This window comes from Amblyraja radiata, chromosome 14 (assembly GCF_010909765.2).
Source record: "Amblyraja radiata isolate CabotCenter1 chromosome 14, sAmbRad1.1.pri, whole genome shotgun sequence".
NCBI classification, from domain to species: Eukaryota; Metazoa; Chordata; class Chondrichthyes; order Rajiformes; family Rajidae; genus Amblyraja; species Amblyraja radiata.
This window is the reverse complement of record NC_045969.1, coordinates 34,880,706-34,906,916: the sequence shown is the minus strand read 5'-3', so window position 1 is coordinate 34,906,916 and position 26,211 is coordinate 34,880,706. Positions and strand designations below refer to the sequence as shown.

The window sequence follows — 26,211 nt, the reverse complement described above, 5'->3', positions numbered from 1 at the left end:
ATCTCTGTGAAGATAAAATGGCCTTATCCAAATAGCCAATGTTTATGAAGGACGAGCAAGGAACCAGGGAAGTAGATATATAAAATGTCGTAAACCAAATGGCCAATGTTATCTTGTACTATGTAAACAAAAGGCCTTTGATGTGATGCATTCTGTGGAAACCTTTTCCTGTACCTCTGACCATGACTAATGTCTGAAATGTGCTAAGGGGACAAAAAAACCCTATTTAAGGCAATGTAATTCTGTTGTTCAGTGAGGTGAACGGAGGACGGTCAAGTGTCTGTAATGGTCACTTGACTGGAGTTCTCCCTCCCTTCCATCGGCCGATGTTAAGTAAAGTTTTGAACTGGTCTACCAAACAGTTTGTGTGGTGTCTGTTTATTAAGAAGCGAACCTGGTTTAGTAGTTAAGAAAGTAGCTTTTTCATTGGCGTAGTTATGCAGGCCTCGCTGGGACCACATCAACAGCTGACTGTGCAAGAGGTTGCAGAGGTTGCCGGGATTGGAAGGGAGATAACTGAGCTCTATCGGCCCCCTTGTAAGACCGACTCCCTAGAAACTCCCGGGAACATCTGTGATCCTTCATCAGACATTGAATTGGTTCCCTGCCGAGGTTCTTAGAAACAGACAAAGGTAAGACCAGTTGGGCTTTATATGGGTTTTTTTTAAGAAGGGATTGTGTTATGTATTTTTAAGACAGAATTGTGTATGTATTTTTAAGAAGGGCCTGTGTATATTTTTAAGAAGGACTTGAGCAGTTTCTCTTTCTCTCTCTCTCTGTCTATCTCTTTGTTTTCTCTTTTTCTCTCTCTCTACAAAGGGCTCATCAGCCTCGTTGAGATATCCGTGATTTGTCGAGATACGGGGGTTGAGGTTTGCGTCTGGCTTATTGAGACATCCGAAGAGTTGTCGGATTGAGAAATAAGTGGCGTTGTATATTAAAGAGTTAAGAAGTCTGCCAGGTTGAGAAACGGGGGTCCCGGATAGCGGGTCTGCTTCGTTGAGACACTTGGGGCTTATTTTAAGAGTTAAGGAGTCTGCCAGGTTGAGAAACGGGGGTCACGGATAGCGGGTCTGCTTCGTTGAGACACCTGGGGCTTATTTTAAGGGATAAAACGTCTGCCAGGTTGAGAAACGGGGGTCTTGGTTAGCGAGTCGGCTTCGTTGAGATACTTGGGTCGTATATTAAAGAGTTAAAAAGTCAGCCAAATTGAGAAACTGGGGTCTCGAGTAGCGAGTCGGCCTGGTTGATATATTTGGAACGATTCGGAATTAAGAAGTCTGTTTTCTCTCTCTTTCTATCTATCTATGGGGAATGCTCTGGATAACAGTCCAACATATGTGTTATTTGAATCCTAAGTATAATAAGAAATTTAGAATGTTAAGTTACAAGTTGACCAAACGGTTAGGGGATGAAGCCTGGCCAGTAGGGGGAACATGGAATGTAGAGACATTTATATGGGAAAGGAAGGCAGGAAAGAAATGGAAGAAAGGAATTAAAACATGGGACGCAGACGCAGTGAAGAAGCATGAGGAGAGTATAGAGTTTGAAGTTGGATGGATGCTGTATGTAAGAAGGGGATAGAGTTAAGAAACAAGGATAGCACTCGGAAAGGATGTAACGTATTGCAACTAGAATGCCAGTGGGCAGAGGAACAAGAGGAAATAATTAAAAGACAGACAGGAGGTGAGAAACAGGTGATGGTTAGAAAAAAATAAACCCAGTGTTGATAATCCTCTGGAGGAGACTTCATGTCTGGCACGACGACCCTATTTGGTAGTGAAGATGAGGAGTTAGATAATTTTGGGAGATGTCCACATGTCCACCTATGCCCTACCAGTAGCAATGGCATCTTTACCTGGGACAGTTCCGTCAGTAACATCCCTATACCTTGAAGTTCTGACCTTACAAAGCTCCCCAGGATTGGGAGCACGGGAATGCCTTTCTGTGCGTAATTTGTTTAACGCATTGAAGCTACCAGAACAGCTGGTCATTGTTAAATGTACTGCACACACTGGTGCTGGGGACCCTATAGCAAAAGGCAATAGGTTGCTGATAGTGTATCCAAACAGGCAGCCTGTACATCCAAATGCGTAGTGACAGCAGCTAAACAGATGCTAGCAAATAGAACGGTCCTGCCAAACATGAAGGAGGTATGTACATTACAGAGGGACGCCTCTCATATATAATAATAACTATGGAAACAAGAGGGCTGTGCCATTGATTCAGCACACCCCGCTTGGACAAGTTGGTGTACACTACATTTTTACCCGTCTTACCCATGCTGGTAAGGAGGGAATGATAGGATAACAAAGGAAACGTGGTGGCAGGCCTCTGAATGTAAAATTTGCCAACGAAATAATCCAGGCAAACTAATTAAGATACCCTCAGCGGTGACGCCAATGCCATCATGACCGTTTGAATGTATACAGATTGATTTTATTGAAATACCAAGGGCCCAGTGTTATAAATATTGCTTAGTGATTTTAGATTTATTTAGCAGGTGGAGTGAAGCTCTACCAACCACTAATAATACTGCTGAAACTATGGTAACATTGTTGTTAAGAGAAGTTATTCCCAGGTTTGGCCTACCTAATGTCATAAGCTCAGACAATGGTCTTCATTTTATTGCCACTATTAATAAGGAAAAATGTGCACATTTTAATATTCGACTGCAATTTCACTGTGTACACCACCCACAGGCATCTGGGATGGTGGAAAGAGTCAATGAGGATTGCAAAACAAAATTACCCCGGAGGTAAATCTTTTTTCTGACAGGCAACTATGTTATAAAAAAATTGGGGATGAAGGGAAATTTGATGACGAAATGAGGAAAGAGCTAGGGAGACTGAAAAGTCAAGGGGAGTCTGACTAATCATGATCTGGATCAATGTCCAATTAGGGTTAGGTAACCAGAATTTTGGTAAACAGAAGTCTTGTCAGAAAAAGGGAAAGTAAATTACAAAGAGATGTCTTTGAAGATGAAATATTATATACTGCTGGTAAAACAATGTTTTTGTATATATACTGCTGGTAAAACAATGTTTTTGTATATATACTGCTTGTAAAACAATGTTTTTTATGTGGAATGTGTGAAATTCGAAGCAATGAGCAAAGTTGTGTGTCGCTTTAAGAAGTTTGTCCTTTAAAATGTAAATGGGACAGACAGTTTATGGTGTGCTCCGTTAAGAAACAGGCATGAATGGGGGGCGGAGCTATACTCGAATGATAAAATGTGTTGGTTGATTATAAATCTTTTGAACCAAGTTTAAAAAAGACTCATCCCGATTAAAGTGTTAAATGAGATTGGAAATGTCAAAATTACAGAGAAAAAGAAAATGTATTATTGATTACTGATTCTGAGTGAGTTCTTTTGGGAAAGATTGTTTTGAGATGATAACAGAGGTTGTCTTTTAAAATGCAAATGAAGCAAGATTACTGTTTGGTAAAAGATAAAGTAGATTGGGGAAGAGAACATATTTGGAGAATTTAATATTTAGGTGGAGAGAGCCTCTTCGGATATTATCGAATTAAAGAATAAATTCAAAGGGAAGTGTTAGGAAGGAACTGGAGATGCTGAGAGATCAAAGGAAGACAAAAGTGCTGGAGAAACTCAGCTGGGAACAAGATTGATACAGGAAAAGCTGCTGTGTCCACCCCCTGGAGAGTGGGGGGAAGCCACTTACAGGCCCTGGGCAATTAACTAATTATGTATGGACGGCAATTAACCCATGTCTTGCCAGATCTACATTCCCAGGATGGAGGAGTTTTTGCTGGAAACCAGTGACCAAGGCCATAAAAGCTATACGATGATGGTGCTGGGACAAGAAGAAATTGAGATTGTGTTGAAAAGAACAACCAAGTGTTGCTAACAACATGAACTGCTGTAAAGATTGAAGATCATCGTCGCTGGATACATTTGATTGACTGTGAACAGTTTGTGGAAACAAGGACGATGGGCTATTGATGCTCCCTTTATTCTGGGGTGGCCCAGCCCACATGGACTGAACTTTCTTCAGAATGGAAACTTGCGGACTAACCCACATTTAAAGGATGGTACACACCTCCTTTTAAACAAGATTGAAGTCAAACATGACAAGCGCAGCAAAGATAACCTGACTACAGACAGTAAGAGGTCTGCAAAGGCCAGTTAAATCTACCTGTTTTTGCCACAACCAAGGCACTGGTGTATTTTTAGGAAACAGTATATTTGTGACAGGCATTGTTATGTTGCAAATGCAGTGCCACACAAGAGAAGCATGAACCAGTTACACCAGCACACGGTGAATTCCAAGCGAAGCCGAATAAAGGCTGAGCAATTTTAATGATCCTTTTCCTGTCCTATGGTAGTATCTTAGTGTCACGTCCGGTGGAGGTTGGTGGCCATTTAATATGTTTGGAGGGACTTGTGGAACGATTGTCCACTATGAAATAATTGTGTTACTAGTGTACTATTAATTTGTCTGATGAGATGCTTATGGTCTTTCGTATGTACTCAGCAAGGACTGTAGTTGTTATCAAAAATTTGATAAAAGGATGGAATGATGAAGCTGAATTTTAGTTAAAATATAAGAAGATATTAAATTGGCTTCTGGGCTAGCTTACAGCTTATATTTAGTCTCAAATTAGGCTTGCCTTAGGTTGCGGGTGTGTGAGATAATAAATACCATAACATTGTCTCCCAAGTGACAAGCAGAGAAGAGCTAGATCTCTTTGAAGTAAGATGCCGTAAACAAAGTGGCCAATGTTATGGGGGAGGAGGCGAGAAAGGAAGAGAGAAACAGCTAGTCATATCTGTGAAGTAAGATGCCATAAACCAAATGGCCAATGTTTATGAGGAACCAAATGACAGAGAGGAAGCAGCGAAAGAGCTAGGGTGATCTCTGTGAAGATAAAATGGCCTTATCCAAATAGCCAATGTTTATGAAGGATGAGAAAGGAACCAGGGAAGTAGAAATATAAAATGTCGTAAACCAAATGGCCAATGTTATCTTGTACTATGTAAACAAAAGGCCTTTGATGTGATGCATTCTGTGGAAACCTTTTCCTGTACCTCTGACCATGACTAATGTCTGAAATGTGCTAAGGGGACAAAAAAACCCTATTTAAGGCAATGTAATTCTGTTGTTCAGTGAGGTGAACGGAGGACGGTCAAGTGTCTGTAATGGTCACTTGACTGGAGTTCTCCCTCCCTTCCATCGGCCGATGTTAAGTAAAGTTTTGAACTGGTCTACCAAACAGTTTGTGTGGTGTCTGTTTATTAAGAAGCGAACCTGGTTTAGTAGTTAAGAAAGTAGCTTTTTCACACGGTGAATACAATATGTATTTTAAAACCAACTGTTTAATGACAACATACAGTAGGATCTAAAAGTGTCACACTGTCACTGTCGGGTAGTCATGGTCCTCTAGTCGTGGGGGTGGGGGATTGGGAGGGGGGGGCCTCACAAGTGAAATAGCTTAGGGCCTCGCTTCATCTAAATCCGGCCCTGCCCCGCCCCTCTCTCTCTCTCTTTCCCCCTTTCTCTCTCCCCCCCCTCTCCCTCTTCCCCTTCTCTCCCTCTCCCACCTCTCTCCCTCTCTCTTTTACTTCTCCTCTCTCCCCCCTCCCTCTCCCCTTCTCTCCTATCCTCCCTATCTCTCTTCCCTCTCTCATCCCTCTCTCTCACCCCCTTCTCTCCCTCCCCCTCCCTCTCACCCCCTCTCTCTTCCCCCTCTCTCGCCCCTCTCCTCTCTCTCTCCCCCTCCCCATCTCGCCTCTCTCTCTCTCTACCTCTCTCCTACCTCTCTCTCTCTCCTCTCTTCCCCCCCCCTCTCCCTCCTCTCTCCTCATTCTCTCCCCCTCTCTTTCCTCTCACCCCCCCTCTCTCTCCCCCCTGTCTCCCTGTCTCCTTCCCCTCTCTCTCTCCCCCTCCCTTTGAGAGTCTCTGTCCTTCATGGCAGAGGCGACGCCTCCGACACCTCCGACGGCCCGGGACTCTTGCATTGAGGCTGCTCCATGTCCGGAGCTGCAGCGAGCGACTCGCCAGCCCCACAAATACTCGCCAGCCCCGGCAAACACTCGCCAGCCCTGGCTCCCCGCATCTGTCCGCGCCGCTGCTTCTGTTTCCATCCTCCTCAGCCCCGGCTCTCCAACACCTGCGGTCCATGCAGTTTATATGAGTTTTGACATTTTTGTTGAGCACAGAATTTCTCACGACAGAGCGTGCAAAATTTGTGATCAGTGTGAGAGCGTGAGAATTTGTCCAAATGCGTGATTCTCACGCTCAAAGCGTGAGAGTTGGCAGCCCTGGTTTACCTCTGTGTAGGGAGGAACTGCAGATGCTGGTTTAAACCAAAGATAGACACAAAATGCTGGCATAACTCAGCGAGACAGGCAGCATCTCTGGAGAGAAGGAATGGATGATGTTTCGGGTCGAGACCCTACTTCAGACTTTACCTCTGCTTGCATAAATATCTTTAAGGCTTCCACTTTTTATGCTATTTCCAACATCTAAAGTCCTTTATTAATTTTTATAAGGCAGACTAAATTCAAGTTACTGAAGAATAAAATAATTAATTTTGGTTTTTAAAAATGGTATCTATTTAATGCAAGTATTTGATTTGTTCATTCCTTTTCGCATTGAATAGAGAAGGATATTGCGTACCTTATCAATAAATCTCACTTCCTTAAATGCTTGATTAAAGTAACATTGAGCTGCTGGATTCACAGTTACTTCAACAATGGGAAACTGCCTGGTGAACGAAGGAGTTTCAATCTTTGTGATTGTAAGTACTCTAAATGTCGAAAGCAATGGGGACAAGTTTTTATTACTGATTTATTCTTCAAATTATATTAGTTGTTTGGCCACGTAATCAATGTTCAGTGTAAACCAGCATCTGCAGTTCCTTCCTACATACTTTAATACTTTGTTGGCTATGGAAGCAATTTATTTTTAATTAAAATATAAATACAAGAATTATGATTTTGCTGATTCACTTTATGACGGTGATAAATTAAAATTATATCTTATTTAATGTGCGGATGTAATATTAGACAACTTTAAAAGCATTGCTATAGTTTAATATAAAATAGTTATATTTTATAATGTTTAATACAAACAAACAAAATGGACAAATTAACACTGATGCTTATGAATTTAATTGTTCATTATTCAGCCATTAAACTGGAAAGAGCACAGACCAGATTTACGAGGGTTCCTGGGCCTGAGCTACAGGGAATCATTAGGCGGCCTGTGGTTTTATTTCATGGAGCGCAGGAGGCTAAGGGATGATCTTAAAGAGGTGTATAAATTCATGAGGGGAGTAGATAGGTTGAATGCTGAAATTAAACTTTTTCAGAATTTAGCAATTAATCTCTTTTGAATGATCATGCTGGAAATGATTATGAAATTGCTCAGAGTTTTGTTCTTGTTTGGAACAATTTCCTTTCAATATTACTTCAGCTTATTACATCGATATTAAATATTTGGTTTAAAATATTTCCTTTAGTTGCAATGCACTTGAGGTAAAATTGATTTATTAACAAATTAAATAATGTGTGCTGTGGCAAAAAAACAAATTAAAAATATATTCAAATGAGGGTAATGTTAGAATCTTTACTTTGGTAAGAAAACGTTTAATTTGGTTTAGTTTATTGTCACGTGTACCGAGGTTAAAGTGAAAAGGTTTTCTTGCCTGCTAACTCGTCAGTGTAAAGACAATACATGATTACAATCGACCCATACAAAGTGTACAGATATATGATAAGGGGAATAAATTGAATAACATTTAGTGCAAGATAAAGTCCAATAAAGTCTGATCAAAGAAAGCCTGAGGTAGATAGTAGCTCAGGACCACTCGCTAGTTGTTGGAAGAATGGTTCAGTTGCCTCATAACATCTGGGAAGAAACTGTCCCTGAATCTAGGGGTGAAGCTCTGCATTTGTTATATTAGTGAGTTGCGTGTATTGTAATTATCTACCTTTATAGTATTTATATTTTCTTAAAAAATAAAGAATTGTTAACATAGCATTTATGTTACTGATATCATAGCCCATTGAACTAGACTAATAAATGTAAAGAATATGAGTTGAATTTCACTGAGATAGCTCAAGAATTTGGTTAAAAATAATCTGGGTAAGAAAAGATTTTTTTTAAATCCGGAAGCTATTGGATTTCCTCAAAAACATAATAATTCACAAATGTATTTTAAGAGAAGGAATCCTAAATGAGATGCCTGGCCTCAAACTAATGTTTAATCATTAAACTAATATTTAAACTTAATTAGCTTTTGAAGTGGGTCTGGAGACATTCTCATCACAACTGTTGCAAAGGAAAACAAGAAATGTACTGCAGTATGGCAGAAGCCTCCTCAGGGTAATTAGAGAGAGTTGATCAGTCTAGCCAATAGTGTACAGAGAAAGGGGCTATCATTTTAAAATGCTCTCCTATTTTTGATACAACTTCCACTCTACTACACTATGGTGTGGAGAGCTTCATTCGATGAATATCTGAAGTGGACAAGTTTCAAGTTTTGTTAATGATGCATGTAAGTAAATAACTGTGGATTGGAGCGATTTATGAAAGTGGAACAGGAAACTGTTCTATTTTTATTCTGGTTGTAATTTCTGAAATGACATTTGAAAACCGGTTTGTGGTGATGTGATCTTCAACCAGGTGTCCTTTGTGGGAGATGTAAAGGGTAATCGCCCCTACAAATTATTAGGTGATGAGCATCACAAACAAGAGAGGGTTTAACCGCCATTGTTGTGATTCCTGCTGTCATTCTTTCTGGTTGGGGAGGGGGAGTGTGGTAACTTTAGGGTGAGGAGGGTGGGGGGGCATTGTTGACCAGATCAACAGGATCAGCCACATAACTTTGTCAATGAGAACAGGTCAGAGTGTCCTTCAGTCAGTGACTCACTTCTTCACATCTTCATGATCCTCACCCTGAAGTGTATGATTTATCAACAACATGGGAAGTGATCAGATGAAGATGCATCTGGTATTATCCATGTTACTCCAGTGAAGACCAGTTTTTACAATGAAAAATAAAGTTCATTTTAGCTTCAGCATCACAGTCACTTTGCTTCATTTATTTTATTATTTTGTTCCAAAAATGAGGATTATATGTAATCCTAACACACATACACACAGATATATATATATCTGCGCCTCCATCCCCCACCATGAAGGCCTTAAAGCCCTCCGTTTCTTCCTCGACCGCAGAACCATCCAATTTCCCTCTACTAACACTCTACTCCGCCTAGCCTAGCTGGTCCTCACCCTCAACAACTTCTCCTTTGACTCCTAGAACTTCCTCTAAGTCCAAGGCGTAGCTATCGGCACCCGTATGGGCCCCAGCTCTGCCTGCCTCTTTGTAGGTAGGGTACGTTGAACAATCCCTGTTCCAAATGTACACTGGCCCTATCCCCGAACTCTATCTCCGTTACATTGATCATTGCATTGGTGCTACCTCCTGCACCCATGCAAAACTCATGGACTTCATCAACTTCACCACCAATTTTCATCCTGCACTCAAATTTACTTGGACCATCTCCGACACCTCCCTCCCCTTTCTTGATCTCACAGTCTCCATCACAAGAAATAGACTATTAACTGACATCTATTACTACACTTCTTCTCACCCTGCTTCCTGCAAAGACTCTAACCCCTACTCCCAATTCCTCTGTCTACGCCGCATCTGCGCCCAGATGAGGTGCTCCATACTAGAACATGCGAGATGTCCTAATTCTTTAGGGAACGGGGGTTCCCCTCTCCCATTATAGATGAGGCCCTCACTCGTGCCACCTCGGTATCCTGCAGCTCCGCCCTTGCTCTCCCTACCCCTATTCACAACAGAGACAGAGTCCCTCTAGTCCTTACCTTCCACCCATCAGCTGTCGCATACAACACATAACCCTCCGAAATTTCCGACACCTCCAACGGGATCCTACCACTAGCCACATTTACCCATCTCCACCCCATTTCGCCTTCTGCAGAGACCGTTCCTTCCGCAAATTCCTGGTTAACTCATCACTTCCCACCCAAACCACTCCCTCCCCAAGTACCTTCCCCTGCAACCGCAGAAGATGCAGCACGTGTCGCTATACCTCCTCCCTCGATTCTGCCCAGGGACCCCAATAATCCTTTCAGGTTAGGCAGCAGTTAAACTCTTTAGACTTTAAACTTTAGAGATAAAGTGTGGAAACGGGCCCTTTGGCCCAGCTAATCCATGTTGACTAGTGACCACCCCGTGCACCAGCACTATCCTACTCCCTAGGGACAGTTTACACTTTGCAGAAGCCAATTAACCTACAAACCTGTATGTCTTTGGGAGGAAACCAGATCACCCGGAAAAAACACACACGGTCACGGGGAGAACGTACAAACTCCATACAGACAGTACCTGTCATCAGGATCGAACCCTGGTCTCTGGTGCTGTCAGGCAGCGACTCTACCACTGCACCACAGTGCAGCCCCAACTCCTTGGTGTGTTCCTTTGTAGCCCCTCCAGTGTTGTGATAGTGCTTCTTGTAACATGCTGGTCTGACTGTTGAGTGGCATTGTTTGTGTTCATTTCCCTCTTTTATTGCAGCTGGCCTGGCTTGGAATCAACGCATTTCTCTTCGTCCATTTCTATTTTGTCTATGATGATGGTCTCAAGTTTTATTACACACGAGAGCTGGTTGGGGTGAGTTGGAGCCTACAATCATGGACTGTGCTTCAGTCGTGTCATAGAGTCACACAACACTGAAACAGGCCCTTCAGCCTAACTTGTCCATGCCACGTCTAAGTTAGTCCCATTTACCCATGATTGGCCTATATCCCCTTAAACCACCTTCCACTCTTTCCCCTCTCATCTTATCTCTTATCTGTACATTGTACATGTCATGATTGTAATCACGTACAGTCTTTCTGCTGACTGGATAACACCCAATAAAACAAGCTTTTCACTATATCTGTGACAATAAACTAAATTAAAATAAGGTATGTCCCCAGGTTTTGACACCTATTTTTGGTAAGAGACTCTGTGTATTTACCCTATCTATCCCCCTCATGGTTTTATACGCCACTATAAGATCACCCGCAGCCTACGGCGCTCCAAGGAATAACATCTTTAAAAAGGACAAAAGGTCACAAAGTGCTGGAATAACTCAGCTGGTCAGGCAGCATGTGTGGAGAACAGCATGTCTGGAGAACAGCCAGCCGAACCTCTCCCTCTACCTCTACCTCAGCCCCTCGAGCCCTGGCAACATCCTCATACAGGTCCACCATCGATTTTCCGGCAACTGGCGGTCCGGCACCTCCTTTAACTGGACAAAATCACGAGAGCGCGCTTTAAATTCCTCCTTGAAGCCTCCCCCTCCCCTCCCCGTCCCCCCAGCCTCGATAATGTGCCACCTGCTGACCTAGGCTGGGTGAGGTGGCCATTCTCAACCTCGTTGGGACTTCCGCAGCCGATCAGTTGGTCGATTTCCCCCCCGGTGGCCGAGGCTCTGGAACACCGGCCCGGCCAGAGCCGGCAGATCCATTCCCACATCCGACTTCCGAGGGTGACTCTGCGGGCCGGTATCTCGGTATCTCGGCCCTTGGGCGATCTAGCTGGGTCGTTCCCGTACCATTGGACTCCCCTCGAGGGCCGTGACCTCTGTTGATCCGGCAAAAACAGATAATCCAGAAAGGTTCTGGAACTGAGGGTGGTGGACCTGTGTATTATCTGTGCACTGTTTCCCACAGATCCATTTGAACTCACGTTTGTTTCTTTTCATCCATTAGCCTGCTCTAGCCTGGGCTCGGGCACCAGCCGCCTGTTTAAACTTTAACTGCATGCTGATCCTGCTACCCGTCTGTCGAAACCTACTGTCGTTCGTGCGAGGAACCTGCGGGGTAAGAGGCTGTTCAAAGTCCACAAGTTCGCACGGAATTATTTGACTTTCACATTTTCACGTCTGGGTAAAAGATTCTGTGCATGGTTCACACGGTTTTTTGATATTACTTGTTATTTCTCGTTTTATAAGGTTCAAGGCTTCAAGGCTCCTTCCAATGGTGCTTTAGATTGAAAATAGCCCCCAAAACAAGCTTTCAGGATTTATTTTGCTGTACAGTGTAGATAATTGTTGTTATTTTATCAATAAATGGTTGCAAAGTGCTGGAGTAACTCAACGGGTCAGGTAGCATCTATGAGGAACACGGGGTAGGTGATGTTGTAGGTCGGGACCCTTCTTCAGTCTCGACCTGAAAACCATGGATTTTCTCCGGGTGCTCTATTTTCCTCCCACGAACTTAAGACATCCAGGTTTGTAGGTTGATTGGCGTCTATAAGTTGTCCCTAGTGCTAGTGTATGGGGTGATCTCTGGTCGACGCAGACTTGGTGGGCTCCACGCAATATCTCTAAAGTCTAAAAATCTCCTATCCATGTAATCCAGAGATGCTGAGTTACTCCAGCACTTTGTGTCTTTTTTTTTATCAACCAGCATCAGTAGTTTCTTGTTTCTAGTTAATCGGTTGCTCTGCAAAGGCAGGCATTAAGCTCAGTTATTTGAGCAGCTAGGCACTACCGGGTGCTCAAATAACTAGGTCCTAGTGCCTCATTGGTCTAAAACCTGGACGTTGCAGATAAGATGATTAGTTTCCTCTTGGGGTACAGCAGATAAGGGCAGCATGATGCTGCAATGGTCAAAGTCAGTTGCTGAAACAAAACCAGAAAGTGCTGTAAATATGTGGCATCTGTGGAAAAAGAAACAGTCATTGGTCTAAAACCTGGACGTTGCAGATAAGATGATTAGTTTCCTCTTGGGGTACAGCAGATAAGGGCAGCATGATGCTGCAATGGTCAAAGTCAGTTGCTGAAACAAAACCAGAAAGTGCTGTAAATACGTAGCATCTGTGGAAAAAGAAACAGTTAACAGTTAAAGGACGACACAGTGGCGCAGCTGGTGGAGCCGCTGCCTCACAGCGGCAGAGACCCGGGTTCGATCCTAACCGCGAGTGCTGTCTATTTGGAGTGTGCACGTTCTCCCTGTAACCTCGTGGGTTTCCTCTGGGTGGTTTCCTTCCACATCCTAAGGACATGTGGACTTCTGTAAATTGTGTGTAGGGAGTAGATGGGAAAGTGGGATAACATGGAACTGGTGTGAACAAGTGATCAATATTCAGCGTGAATTCAAGGATATGTCTCTGAATTCATTTACAGATACATCCTTGCTGTATCTCTAAATGAAACTAAATGTTTCAGATTGAAGAAGTGCAGAGATTGCTTGGGTCCCTGGATGGTGGGAAGGGAAGTGGTCAACGAGCAGATGTTGCTATTCATGGAAAATTGCTGAGAGAAGAGGGGTTGGAACTGCTTTGTAACCTCCATTTTAATTTAGTGTTGCAGACGCACTCTCAGAAGACAACTGGACAAAAACATCACCTTTCACAAACTGGTAGCTTACATGATCGTTCTGCATACAGGTAAATCGCAAAGAATTCCCCTATTGCATTATAGTCAATGCAGAACCCTAGTTATTTAGCAGGTTTTATTTTTTTCCTGAAGTAAAAAAATCAGATCAAATCGGTGTCAGGAATTACATGTGTATCTTCAGGTGAGAATTCAAATAGAAAATATAAGATTACACCTATTAAAGGATTTTGAAAGGAACCAATCAATAGATTTCTCCCCAAAGTAATAATGCAAAAAGAACTGTAATGGCTACATTAGGAAAATCCCCTGCATGGGGACCACGCCATGCCATGGGCAATGCTACAGGTGCTCGCGAAGGTCAGCCTTGTCTCAACATTGTTGAGGGCCATGACGGAGAGATGGGAGGAAAGCGAGAGAGTGAGGGAGGGGGGGGGGTGGTGGGAGAGAAGGGAGTGAAGGGAGAGAGGTAAAGAGAGAGCGAGAGAGAGAGAGAGGTGGGGGGGGGGTGTAGACACAAAGGGGGCAGGAAGAGGGGAGAGATTGGGTATTGTGACTGAGCAGAGGTTGGAGAGAGAGGGGAGAGAGAAAGAGAGGAGGATGTAGATGGGGGGATTGAGAGAGGAGAGTGGGGGTGTGTGAGGAGACAAAGAGAGTGAGATTAAGAGAGAGAGGCAGGTGTAGACAGGTGGGGGAAGAGAGAGGGGAGGTGGTGAGAGGGGTGTGGAGAGAGAGGGAAGAGTGTGGAGAGAGAGACAAGAAAGAGAAGGGGGGAGAGAGAGAGATTCTTTACTACTTATGGGGCAAAATTAGTATATATTATGGGGTGAAAATCCTAAACTTTGAATGAAATTTGGTGGATTCTGATATCTGATTGAATCAGAAGCCATAGCTCGGTATGTTACAGTGAACGACTGACAGTATTATTAACACAGGTAATTCCAGTCTTCAGTTCTAATAAAGGAGCAGTTCTGCGTTTGAAATTGCTATGACACTGAAACTGAAGCTGTGACCTCAGTTATACAAGAGGTCCTTGATGCCAGACTCAGCTGAACGCTGCCTTGTTGTCGAGATCACTCTTACCGTACCTCTGGAATTCAGTACCTCTGTCCGTTTGGATAAAGGCTGCAATATGTTTTCTGAGCTGTGGTCTTGGTTTTACCAAATCTGAGGAACAACATGTACAAATCATTCCGGAGTAAGACACAAGGTTCAGGCAGCATAGAGTCATAGAGAGTCATAGAGAGTCATACAGCATGGAAACAGGCCTTGCGGCTCAACTTGCCCACGCCAACCAACATGCTCCATCTACACTTGCTCCATCTGCCTGCATTCGGCCCATACACCTCCAAACCCATCCTATCCATATACCTGTCTAAATGCTTCTTAAAAGTTGCAATAGTACCTGCCTCAACTATCTCCTTCGGCAGCTCGTTCCATACACCCACCACCCTTTACTAAAAAGTTACCCCTCAGGAATACAAATCTGTCGTTTCCCCCCCCCCCCCCCCCCCCCCTCCCCATTAACCTATGTCCTCTAGTTCTCGATTCCCCTACTCAGGGCAAAAGACAGTGTGTCTACCCAATCTTTTCCTCTCATGATTCTCTGGAGAACATGGATTGGTGACGTTTCAGGTTAGGTCCTTTCTTCACACTGAACCGTCACCTATCCATGTTCTCCAGAGATGCCTGACCAGCTGAGTTACTCTGAAGCTTTGTGTTCTTTAATGTAAACTAATATCTCCAGTTCCTTGTTTCTACAGAAGAACTGTACCACACGACAGTACAGTTGATGGCAGTCCCCATTGCACTACTGGTGACTAAGAGTACAAGTTGCGGTGGTAATTGGGCAAATTGTTTTCCCCATGCTTGTTTTTGATACAAGACATAGTTGGGCAATTTCTGCATTGTCAGACAGTGGCCAGTGTTGCATCTGTACGAACATTCCCAGTTACGTTTTCTAGTCAGGGTCCAATGAGGTTGTTTTCCTTTGACATCAGCTGAAGAGAATTAAATTGACCCAAGTCTTGGTGTTACGATAAGTTCATAAGTTAAAGGAGCAGAATTAGGCCATTTGGCCCATCAGGTCTACTCCGCCATTCAATCATGGCTGATCGCTCTTTTCCTCCCAATTCCATTCTCCTGCCTTCTCCCCATAACCCCTGACACCCCTACTAATCAAGAATCTATCAATCTCCGCCTTAAAAATATCCATTGACTTGCCCTCCACAAATGATAGTGGGGATCTTAGAAGAAGGCCAAAATGGATCATTCACTTATTTTCTTCTGACTGAAGGTGATTCTGATCACCTCAGCCCTTTCTTCTGCCATCACCAACTGATCCACGCTCTTTGAGGATGGGTATGTTCAGGGTGCTTCCTCCTCCCTATGTGGCCACTACCATTCACGTATAGATATGGTAGAGTTGCAGACCCTTGTTCGTTCAATGTCCGATGGTCAACACCTCAGCTCAACACAAGCAGAAACAAACCAATGTCCGGGTGCTGCAGGAGAACTTCAGATCTTCATCCTGGAAGCTCAGCCCGATGCCACAATGGTTCTAGATGGTCTTTTCAAAGGGGGTTGAATAGTCTCATGGCACAATAGCAATCTGTTCTCCACTAAACTACAAGGATTGCTGAGGCTCCACAACAGGGGAATGTGGGGTGTTATCTAAAAAATAGCAGATATCCTAGACTATGATGAGTTTGACTGTGCTGTCCTGATTGACGTGTAAATGGTACATACAATCGATTCAGAACTATATCGAGAGCTGGATTAATTGACCATGTATTGCTCATTATTATCAGTTTAATGCACACTGTCATAGAGTAATAGTGTCATAGAGTGATACAGCGTGGAAACAGGCCCTTCAGCTTGACAACATCTTTCCTATAACATGGTGTCCAAAACTGAACACAGTACTCTAATTGCGGCCTCACCGACATCTTACACAACTGAAACGTGATCTCTCAACTTCTATACTGTGCCAATGAGCAAACATTAATCCCATTGATTTTAATGGCCATCCACGTAATTGAAAGTTTACACAGGATGATGACAGACTGTGCGTTGTTGCTTCACAGCCATTCACATCATTGCACATCTGTTCAACGTCGAGCGGTTCATGGATTGCCAGCTGGGTGAAAAGGGAGAACTCAATGCTGTCTTGTCTGAACTGGGAGTCGGGGGAGGTTACCTGAATCCAGTTAGAAACAAAGACATGGTAATGTTCAATCATCTTTTGTTGCCTTAACAAAATACATTGGAGAGACAAGAGGAACATTGCTAGAACATAGCTGCTAAACTAATTTCTGCAGAAATTGTACAAAGGAATAATAGGGGGTTTTAATTTGACGTCAATCTACTGTTTCTTATGTTCTCAAGACTGTGCATTTATGTGTAGCTGGAGGTCAGACAAGTACATATTTCTGCATCACTTTGGGCTCCATATCTGAAGAAGGATGTGCTGGTGTTGAACTACTAACCTTCACCATCACGCCAGGCTGCCGACGCCACCCTCAGCCCGATGAGCAACTCAGGCACTTTATGTCCTGTTGTGTATAAACCAGCATCTGCCATTGTTTGTTTCTACTAGATGAATACAATGATAATCCCTTAGATAGACACAAAGTGCTGGAGTAACTCAGCAGGTCAAGCAGCATGTCTACACTATTGATGACGTTTCAGTTTGGGACCCTTTTTCAGACTGAAAGTAAGGAGTGAGGTGTGGGTGGGGGTTGAAGAACTGGAAGTGGGAAAAGAACAGGACCAATCCCTTGCTTGGTTATAGTGGACATTCATCAATAACGAACACCATTCCCCCCTTGTGGTCCATTACAAGGAGGTTTACTGTTGTGCAGAATTGAGTGAGCATATTTACTCATCCGTCGTATATTTTGTTAAAGGTTTGAAGTACTAATTTTGCACTGCAGTAATGTCCCCTTAGGCTCCCCATTCACTTATTCAAGAAGCCCATTGCTTCTTTTAAATAACTGGCAGGACATAGAAAGAAATCCGACTCACTACAGGGGGACCAGTAATGTCGGTGCTTCTCATCAAATTTCTGCCCAAACACAAGATTGAAATGGGAGGAATCACTTTATCAACTGACATCTATTACAAACTCACTGATTCACACAACTATCTCAACTACACTTCTTCCCACCCTGATTCCTGCAAAGACTCTATCCCCTACTCCCAATTCCTCCGCCTACACTGTATCTGCGCCCAAGATGAGGTGTTCCATACCAGGGCATCCGAGATGTCCTCATTCTTTAGGCAACAGGGGGTTCCCCTCTCGCATCATCGATGAGGCCCTCACACATGTCTCCTCGGTCCCCTGCAGCTCCGCCCTTGCTCCCCCTCCTCCTAGTCGCAACAAGGACAGAGTCCCCCTTAGTCCTTACCTTTCTGCACATCAGCCGTCTCATACAACACATAATCCTCTGAAATCTCTGCCACCTCCAACGGGATCCCACCACTAGTCACATCTTCCCAACTACACCCGTTTCCGCCTTCTGCAGAGACCGTTCCTTCCACAACTATCTGGTTAATATCCCTTCCCACCCAAACCATCTCCTCCCCAGGTACCTTCCCTTGCAACCGCAGGAGATGCAACACCTGTCCTTATACCTCCTCCCTCGATTGTCCAGAGACCCCGACAACCTTTCAGGTTCACTTGCACCTCCTCCAACCTCATCTTGTATCCATTGTTCACAATGTGGACTCTTATACATCGGCGAGACCAAACGTAGACTGGGCGATCATCTCGCTGAACACCTTTGCCTGAACCTACCTGATCCCCCGGCTGCTAAACACTTTAATTTTCCTTCCCATTTCCACACTGACCTTTCTGTCGTAGGCCTCCTCCATTGTCAGAGTGAGACTAAATGCAAATTGGAGGAACAGCATCTCATATTTCGCTTGGGCAGCTTACAACCCAGTGGTATATTGATTTCAAATTCATAACCCCTGCATCCCCTTTCTCCATCCCTCCCCCACCTACACTGTAAGTTGCACCAGCTTCTCGCTCTAAGCCAACAAACAGCTGTTTCCTTTATCATCATTTCTTTTTCTGTTTATCTTTCATTCATTGTTCTGTATCTCTCTACATCGTCTATATCTCTTGTTTCCTTTTCCCGTGACTTTTGGTCTGAAGAAAGGTCTCAGCGCAAAAGGTCACCCATTCTTTCTCTCCAGAGATGCTGCCTGTCCTGCTGAGTTACTCCAGCATTTTGTGTCTATCTGCAGTTTAAACCAGCATCTGCAGTTCCCTCCTACACAGGAATCACTAGGTTTTTAGTTGTGTCCTCAAACATGTTGAACTTCTCATCTGTTTCAACAATCGGTCAATATATCAGTTGTAATTGATTGTTTTTCCTTTCCAGAATCCTACTAAGGTGGTGTTTGTAACTGTGGCAGGGCTGAGTGGGGTGGCCATTACGCTGGCTCTGATACTCATGATAACATCATCAACTGAAACTGTAAGGCGACAGTATTTTGAGGTCTTCTGGTACACCCACCACCTGTTTGTGGTCTTTTTTGCCGGACTGGTCATCCACGGAATAGGGTATGTAGTGTTTATGGGAAGCTACTTTATTTACACTAATAAACGCTCAAGGATTCTTCAGTGAAGAGTGGCAGCAGATCAATGTCCAGTAACAAAATATTCAATTTGTCATGCTTCTTGCTGAACAAAAGCAGAACAAAAGTATCAGCCTTACGGAGGTGCAGTAGACGATTTCTCTGCCCCTGTTAATACACAGGGTTATTTGTATATAGGGTCACTGCCGTGGCAATTATTGTACAGACAAATGTGGATCCTGACAGATGGTGGAGCCTGATTTCAATAACAATTATAATTAAAAACAATGATGTCTTTGCTAATCGGCTGCCTTCCCTCACTGTAAATGACATGAGAATTTTGACTGCTGCTTTAGTGCACAGCAATTTGTGTTTTGCTCAGGATTACAGCACCTGCATTTACTTGTATCTCAGCAGTCTGATATATCTCTAGGTTTAGCATAATAGATAACACGAAGTAGAGAATTATCTTATCAAGTGGTAACGGTCTAATTAGATTTGTTCCTGGGAAAATCTGAGAGAAAATTGGATCTATTTAATATGCAAATATTTAATTCCATAAGTAAATTATTGGAGTATCATTTTGAATTATATGCATGGATGTGGAGAGGATGTTTTCATTAGTGGGAGAGTCTAGGACTAGAGGTCGTAGCCTCAGAATTAAAGGAAGTTCCTTTAGGATGGAGATGAGGAGGAATTTCTTTAGTCAGAGGGTGGTGAATCTGTGGAATTCTTTGCCACAGAAGGCTGTGGAGGCCGTCAATGGATATTTTTAAGGCAGATAGATTCTTGATTAGTACGGGTGTCAGGGGCTATGGGGAGAATGTGGTAGAATGGGGTTAGGAGGGAGAGATAGATCAGCCATGATTGAATGGCGGAGTAGACTTGATGGGCCGAATGGCCTATTTCAGTCCTATCACTAATGACCTTATGAAACTGAAACGGGCCTTACAAGTTTAACCTGCAAATTGTGAAGTTTAGTTGACTTTAGTTTAGTTTAGCGATACGCCATGGAAACAGCCCTTCAGCCCAATGTGTCCACACCAGCCATCGATCATCCATTCGCACTAGTTCCATATTATCCCACTTTTATATCCCCTCCCTACACACTAGGGGCATTTGCAGAAGCAATTAACCTGCAAACCCACACATTTTTGGGATGTGGGAGGTAGCAGATCACCCAGAGAAAATCTACGCAGTCACAGGGATAACATCCAAACTCTGCTCAGACAGCACCCGAGATCAGGATCGAACCAAGTTGTGTAGTGTGTGAGGCAGCAGCTCTCAGCTACGCCATTGTGCTGTCTACGTCCAGTTGTAAAGATTTCTGAAAAATAGCGACAATAAATTCTTTATTCCATCCACATTTGATTGAAAAGTTAGGTCAAATGTCTCTTTAAAACATTCTCATGGAACTTTTCCTTGCAGACAAATCGTTCGAGGTCAGACAGAGGCAAGTCTGAAGGAGCATAACATCACCTACTGCAAGGACAAATATTCTCAATGGGGGATTGATCCCCAATGTCCCAAGCCTATATTTTCCGGGAATCCACCAATGGTATGCATGTGTCGATTCACTTTTAAAACAACAACTTTTCTTTAAGACGCTTTATTAATAGTGATCTATTCTACTGCACTTTCCTATCATGATAGGAGAACAGAATAACCAAGGATGAGTCGCATCCCAGCTACTCCCTCTTCTCTCCTCTCCCATCGGGCAAAAGATATAGAAGTGTGAAAATGCACACCTCCAGATTCATGGACAGATTCTTTCTAGCTGTTATCAGGCAATTGAACCTTCCTACCACAACTAGAGAGCAGTCCTGAACTGCCATTACCTCATTGCCCCCCGGACTATCTTACATTGTACATTATTTGTGTATCTGTATACAGTGAATGGCTTGATTATTATCATGTATTGTCTTTCCGCTGACTGGTTAGCGTACAACAAAAGCTTTTCACTGTACCTCGGTACACGTGACAATAAACTAAACTAAATTGATATGATAGTAGTGGGAAAATCACAGTGGTGCAGCAATAGAGTTGCTACCATACAGTGCCAGCGACCAGGTTTCAATCCTGACCTCATGTGCTATCGGTACGGAGTTTGCACGTTCTCCGTGTGACCGTGCAGGTTTTCTCCGGTTGCTCCGGTTTCTCCCCACATTTCACAGACATGCGGGTTTGTAGATTAAGTGTCTTTTGTGAAAATTGTCCCTCGTGTGTGTGGGTGATTGCTGGTCGGCGTGGACTTGGTGGGGCCTTTTTCCGTGCTGTATCTGTAAAACTAAAAAAAATGAGTCCATTATACTGCACTTTCTTACCAAGCCAAATTGATGCTTTTATAGACATGGAAATGGGTAGTTGGTCCAATGGCTCTGTACGTCTGTGAGATATTTGTGCGGTTCTGGAGATCCCAGCAGAAGATTGTCATCACTAAGGTAAGTGTTTCTTTAATTTGTTTTCATTGTATGCAGCCTTGCCATTTATCCAACATTCGGTTATGAGAGTTATTAGGGTAGAATTCCTGTTATTATTTTCAAAATAGAAAATTCCACCAAGAATGCTATGATGTAAACTGCTCGATGCATCATGTCAAATGGTTGAACCTCACTTAGCACAGGGAGCAGCACAGTGGCGCAGCTGTAGAGTCGCTGCCTTACAGCGACAGAGACCCGGGTTCGATCCTGACTACAGGTGCTGCCTGTCCGGAGTTTGCATCTTCTCCCTGTGACCACACTGGTTTTCTCCGAGTGCTCCAGTTGCCTCCCACGCTCCAAAGACGTGCAGGTTTGTAGGCTAATTGGCTTCTGTAAATTGTAAATTGTCCCCAGTGTGTAGGATGGTGTTAGTGTACGGGGTGATCACTGGTCGGCGCGCACCTGAAGGGCCTATTTCCACGCCGTGTGTCTAAAGTCACAGGCCTCCCTCTGTCACAATGTCAAAGTAGGGCTCCATTTTGGTACTTTCTCAACTGGAGCACCAAGGGAAAGGGTAGGGAGAGATTCCTGTGGAATCTCTTTCACCTCAGGATAGTTTTGTAATAGAATTTGCAGGATCCTAGAATCAGATAGCCGATCTCTATTGCAATCTGGGAAGCTATGAAACTCAAGAACAGAGAAAGAAAAATATTTTTTGAAGAAAATAGTTCCTTTCGAGGACCAGAGGACTTAGGTTCAAAGGTGAGGGTGGAAAGATTTCATACGAACCTGAGGGGTAACTATTTTACACAAAGGGTGGTGGGTATGTGGAACGAGCTGCTGGAGGAAGTAGTTGAGGCAGGTGCTATCGTAATGTTTAAGAAACATTTCAGGTACATGTATAGGATGGGTTCAGAGGGATATGGGCCAGAGTAGTGGGACTAGTGTAGATATGGTCAGAATGGGCAAGTTGGGCTGGAGGGCCTGTTCCCACGCTGTATGAATCTAAAAGCAAAATTGTATACTAAAATACTCCTTAACAGTTCACAGCAAAATTAAAAGTGCTGGGGGAACTCAGCAGGTCAGGCAGTATCTGTGGGGGGAATGGACAGGGGACATTTCGGGTTGAGACCCTTCTTCAGACTGACATATGAAACTGCAGATGTTGGAATCTTGAGCAAAATTAAAAGTGCTGGGGGAACTCAGCGGGTCAAGCAGCATCTGTGGAGGGAATTTAATTGTGCTGTTGTCAGTACATGTGAAAATTAAACACACATGACCCTTATATCTACCTGCAGGTTGTTATCCACCCGTCCAAAGTGCTGGAGCTCCAGATGAAAAAGCGAGGTTTTAAGATGGAGGTTGGCCAGTACATTTTTGTCCAGTGCTCAAAGATTTCAAGTCTGGAGTGGCATCCTTTCACACTGACCTCGTCCCCAGAGGAAGACCACTTCAGCATCCATGTGAGACGAGTGGGAGACTGGTCTGACAGTCTGTTCAAAGTGTGCGGTGGAGATCAAAAGGAATTCCGAGAGGCATGGAAACTTCCCAGGTATCTATTTGAAGCTGTCTCGAGCAGCCAATATTACCTTTAAGGGCCTGTCCCACGAGCATGCGACCTGCATGCAGCAAGCGCGACCAAACCGGAAGCGGGGGCCGCGCGGAGGTCAAGTGATCCCCGTACAGGGCCGGTCCCACCAGCACGCGCCTGCATGCGGCGAGCGCGACCAAACTGGAAGCGGGGGCCGCGCGGAGGTCGAGTGATCCCCGTACAGGGCCGGTCCCACCAGCACGCGCCTGCATGCGGCGAGTGCGACCAAACTGGAAGCGGGGGCCGCGCGGAGGTCAAGTGAGTGACGTGAAGTTCGAGCGAAGTCTGCGGGAAGTTCGCGCGTGACGTACGGCGTCAAGACGCTGCGTACGGCGTTGAGACGCTGCGCACGCCCGTCGAGGCGGTGCGTACGGCCTCAATGCGGCTGCGGGCCGGCAGGCCGTTGCCGCCGGAATTTTTGAACGCGGTCAGTTTTTTGGAGCCCTGCGCGATGTCGGGACCAGCTCCGCACAACTCCATACGGCTCTGGCGATCGAAGTGGGACCGGCCCCGCGAGGCCGTACGGCTCAAGCGACCATGTTAGGTCGCGCTTGCCGCATGCAGGCACATGCTCGTGGGACAGGTCCTTTAGGAAGTTAATTTCATGGAAAAATTATAGAGTCATAGATTTTAATTTTGGTTTAGTTTAGTTTATTGTCATGTATGAGGTACAGTGGAAAGATATTTTTGTTGCGTGCTAACCAGTCAGGGGAAAGACTTTACACCATGACAATCAAGCCATCCAGTGTACTGATATGGATAAAGGGTACAACGTTTAGTGTCAGATAAAGTCCAGCACCGAGAGTCTCCAATGAGGTAGATGGTAGCTCAGGACTGTTCTCTAGTTGGTGATGGGATTGCTCAGTTGCCTGATAACAGCTGGGAAGAAACTGACCGGAGGTTTGCCTTTTCACACTTCTGTACCTCTTGCCTGATGGGAGAGAGGGGAAGAGGGAGTATTCACTAATATGTTGACAATTTTGAGTAGTTTCGTAAAAAGGGAAATTTTTATAAATACGTTGACTGTAAATTAAAAATTGGGCAAAATTGTATGTTAATGAGTACTGGTTTAAAAGGGGGAGCATATTTCTTTGAGAAAAAGAAAAATTGGAAAGTGAATATGGAGCCATAGATCTTTCTGACTAGTATTTATCAGTGATATGGAGACACAAGAAACTGCAGATGCCGGAATCCTGAACAAAATAATAAACAGATGGAGGAACTCAGCTGGTCAGGCAGCATCTGTGGCGGAAAAGGACAGATGAAATCTCAGGTCTGAAGAAGGGTCCCGACCAGAAACGTTGCCTGTCCATTCCCTCCACAGATGCTGCCTGACTTGCTGTGTTCCTCCAGCACTTTATGTTTTGCTCAAGAATCCAGCATCTGCAGTTCATTGTGTCTACAGCTATGAGAAGCGTTCGTTTTTGACTTGAGCTTTTACTTTGTTTCAGTATTGCAGTTGATGGGCCTTTTGGCACTGCCAGTGAAGATGTCCTTCTGTACGAAACTGCTGTCCTAGTTGGAGCGGGGATTGGAGTAACTCCCTTTGCATCCGTTCTCAAATCTGTCTGGTACAAATACACCCACTCTGACCCGAATCTGAAACTGAAGAAGGTAATGCACAATGTGCACATTACATTTGAGAGATTTGCTTTATTTGGAAGAATTGAGTAGCATAATTTAAATGACGTTTATTTTGATTCAATTATTCATACCACAGTAAGAATTAGAGGATCAGCTGATGCAAAAGAATTCAACAAGAAGTGTTAGTTCCCCCCTGGTCAATTGCTCTTAATTTAATTTAGTTTAGTTTATTGTTATGTGACAATACAGTGAAAAGCATTTTTGTTGCGTGCTATCCAGTCAGTGGAAAAACTATACATGATTACAATCAAGCTGTGCACAGTGTACAGATACAGGATAAAGGGCACATCATTTAGTGCAAGAAATAGTCCGATGAAGTCCAATTAAAGATAATTCAAAGGTCTCAAAAGAGGTAGGTGGGAGATCAGGAGCGCTTTTTAGCATGTGAGAGGACAGTTCAGTTGCCTGAGTACAGCTGGAAAGAAGCTGTCCCTGAATGAGGAAGTATGCATTTTCAAACTTCTATACCTCTCAGTGAGAAGTGAGAAAAGGGAGTGCCCGGGGTGAGAGTGGTCCTGGATTATGCTGGTGGTCTTGCCGAGGCAGTGTGAAGTGTAGATGGAGTCAATGGAAGGGAGGTTGGTTTGGGTGATGGTCTGGGTGACGTCCACAACTCGCTGCAATATCTTGCGGTCTTGGATAGAGATGATTCCAAGATGCTCTTGCTCTACCCACTGTGGACTTAAGATCATCAGAGATTCTGAGACCCTGAATCATCGTTTCATGAAGTGCAGATAGCACAGAAGAAGAATTATCATCATCTCCACATCAACTGAATGTCAGGGCGATAGACTGACCCAGCAGTGGAGTTGCTGTCTCACCGTGCCAAAGACCCTGGTTCAAACCTGGCTATGGGTGCTGTCTGTACGGAGTTTGGGCGTTCTCCTGTGACTGCGTGGCTTTTCTCTGGGTGCTCCTGTTTCCTCCCATACGCCAAAGACATACAGGATTGTAGGTTAATTGGCTTTGGGTAAAATTGTGAAATTTGTCCCTAGTTGTAGGACAGTCTTAGTGCACAGCTGATCGACGTGGACCCAGTGAGCCAAACGGCCTGTTTCTGCGCTTTATCTCTAACGTCTAAAATCTAGCCTAGAGATGAACTTTGGTTATCCAGACAGATCTGAATATCTCGATAGTTTTGCAGATTGCTGAATCTCGAGTGCGTAGCAAAGCACTTTTTATTTGAAGACTTCCCCTTTCTGCATCTCCTCCCGACCAGAAACTCAAACCAGTTCCTGCGCTCAATGGGAACTGAGGCCCTATTTCCCATATTAAACAGGTCCACTATTGCAATCAGTTACATATTATGAGTTGGGCTATAGAATACTTTAAAACGTTGTCGTTCCTGGTATTGGTATTAGTGGCTTATTGAAACCACAACCCCAGATTGACGCCTAGTCCAGAGGTGGTGGGGAAGGGTTGCCCAAATTTATTATAATCATACAGCATATGTACAGGCCCAACTCATCCATGCTAACCAAGATATAATAATAATAATAGTAAGTGTATTTGTATAGCACTTTTCATGCAATTGAATGCAACCCAAAGTGCTTTCCACAAAAACGCATGTCTAAACAAAAATACAA

General features: G+C 44.0%; 1 protein-coding gene across 1 annotated transcript in view; it reads left to right on the top strand.

The window, feature by feature from the left end:
- Window positions 1–6,706: 6,706 nt before the first annotated feature.
- LOC116980671 (cytochrome b-245 heavy chain) overlaps window positions 6,707–26,211 on the top strand; it is a 31,647-nt gene continuing 12,142 nt past the window's right edge. The window contains exons 1-10 of the mRNA XM_033033120.1: window positions 6,707–6,765; window positions 10,576–10,671; window positions 11,757–11,867; window positions 13,353–13,437; window positions 16,471–16,610; window positions 18,775–18,956; window positions 20,399–20,528; window positions 21,319–21,411; window positions 22,689–22,942; window positions 24,433–24,595. Coding sequence (XP_032889011.1) covers window positions 6,721–6,765; window positions 10,576–10,671; window positions 11,757–11,867; window positions 13,353–13,437; window positions 16,471–16,610; window positions 18,775–18,956; window positions 20,399–20,528; window positions 21,319–21,411; window positions 22,689–22,942; window positions 24,433–24,595 — 1,299 coding nt within the window. The 5' untranslated portion in view covers window positions 6,707–6,720. The remainder of the gene's footprint in view (window positions 6,766–10,575; window positions 10,672–11,756; window positions 11,868–13,352; window positions 13,438–16,470; window positions 16,611–18,774; window positions 18,957–20,398; window positions 20,529–21,318; window positions 21,412–22,688; window positions 22,943–24,432; window positions 24,596–26,211) is intronic.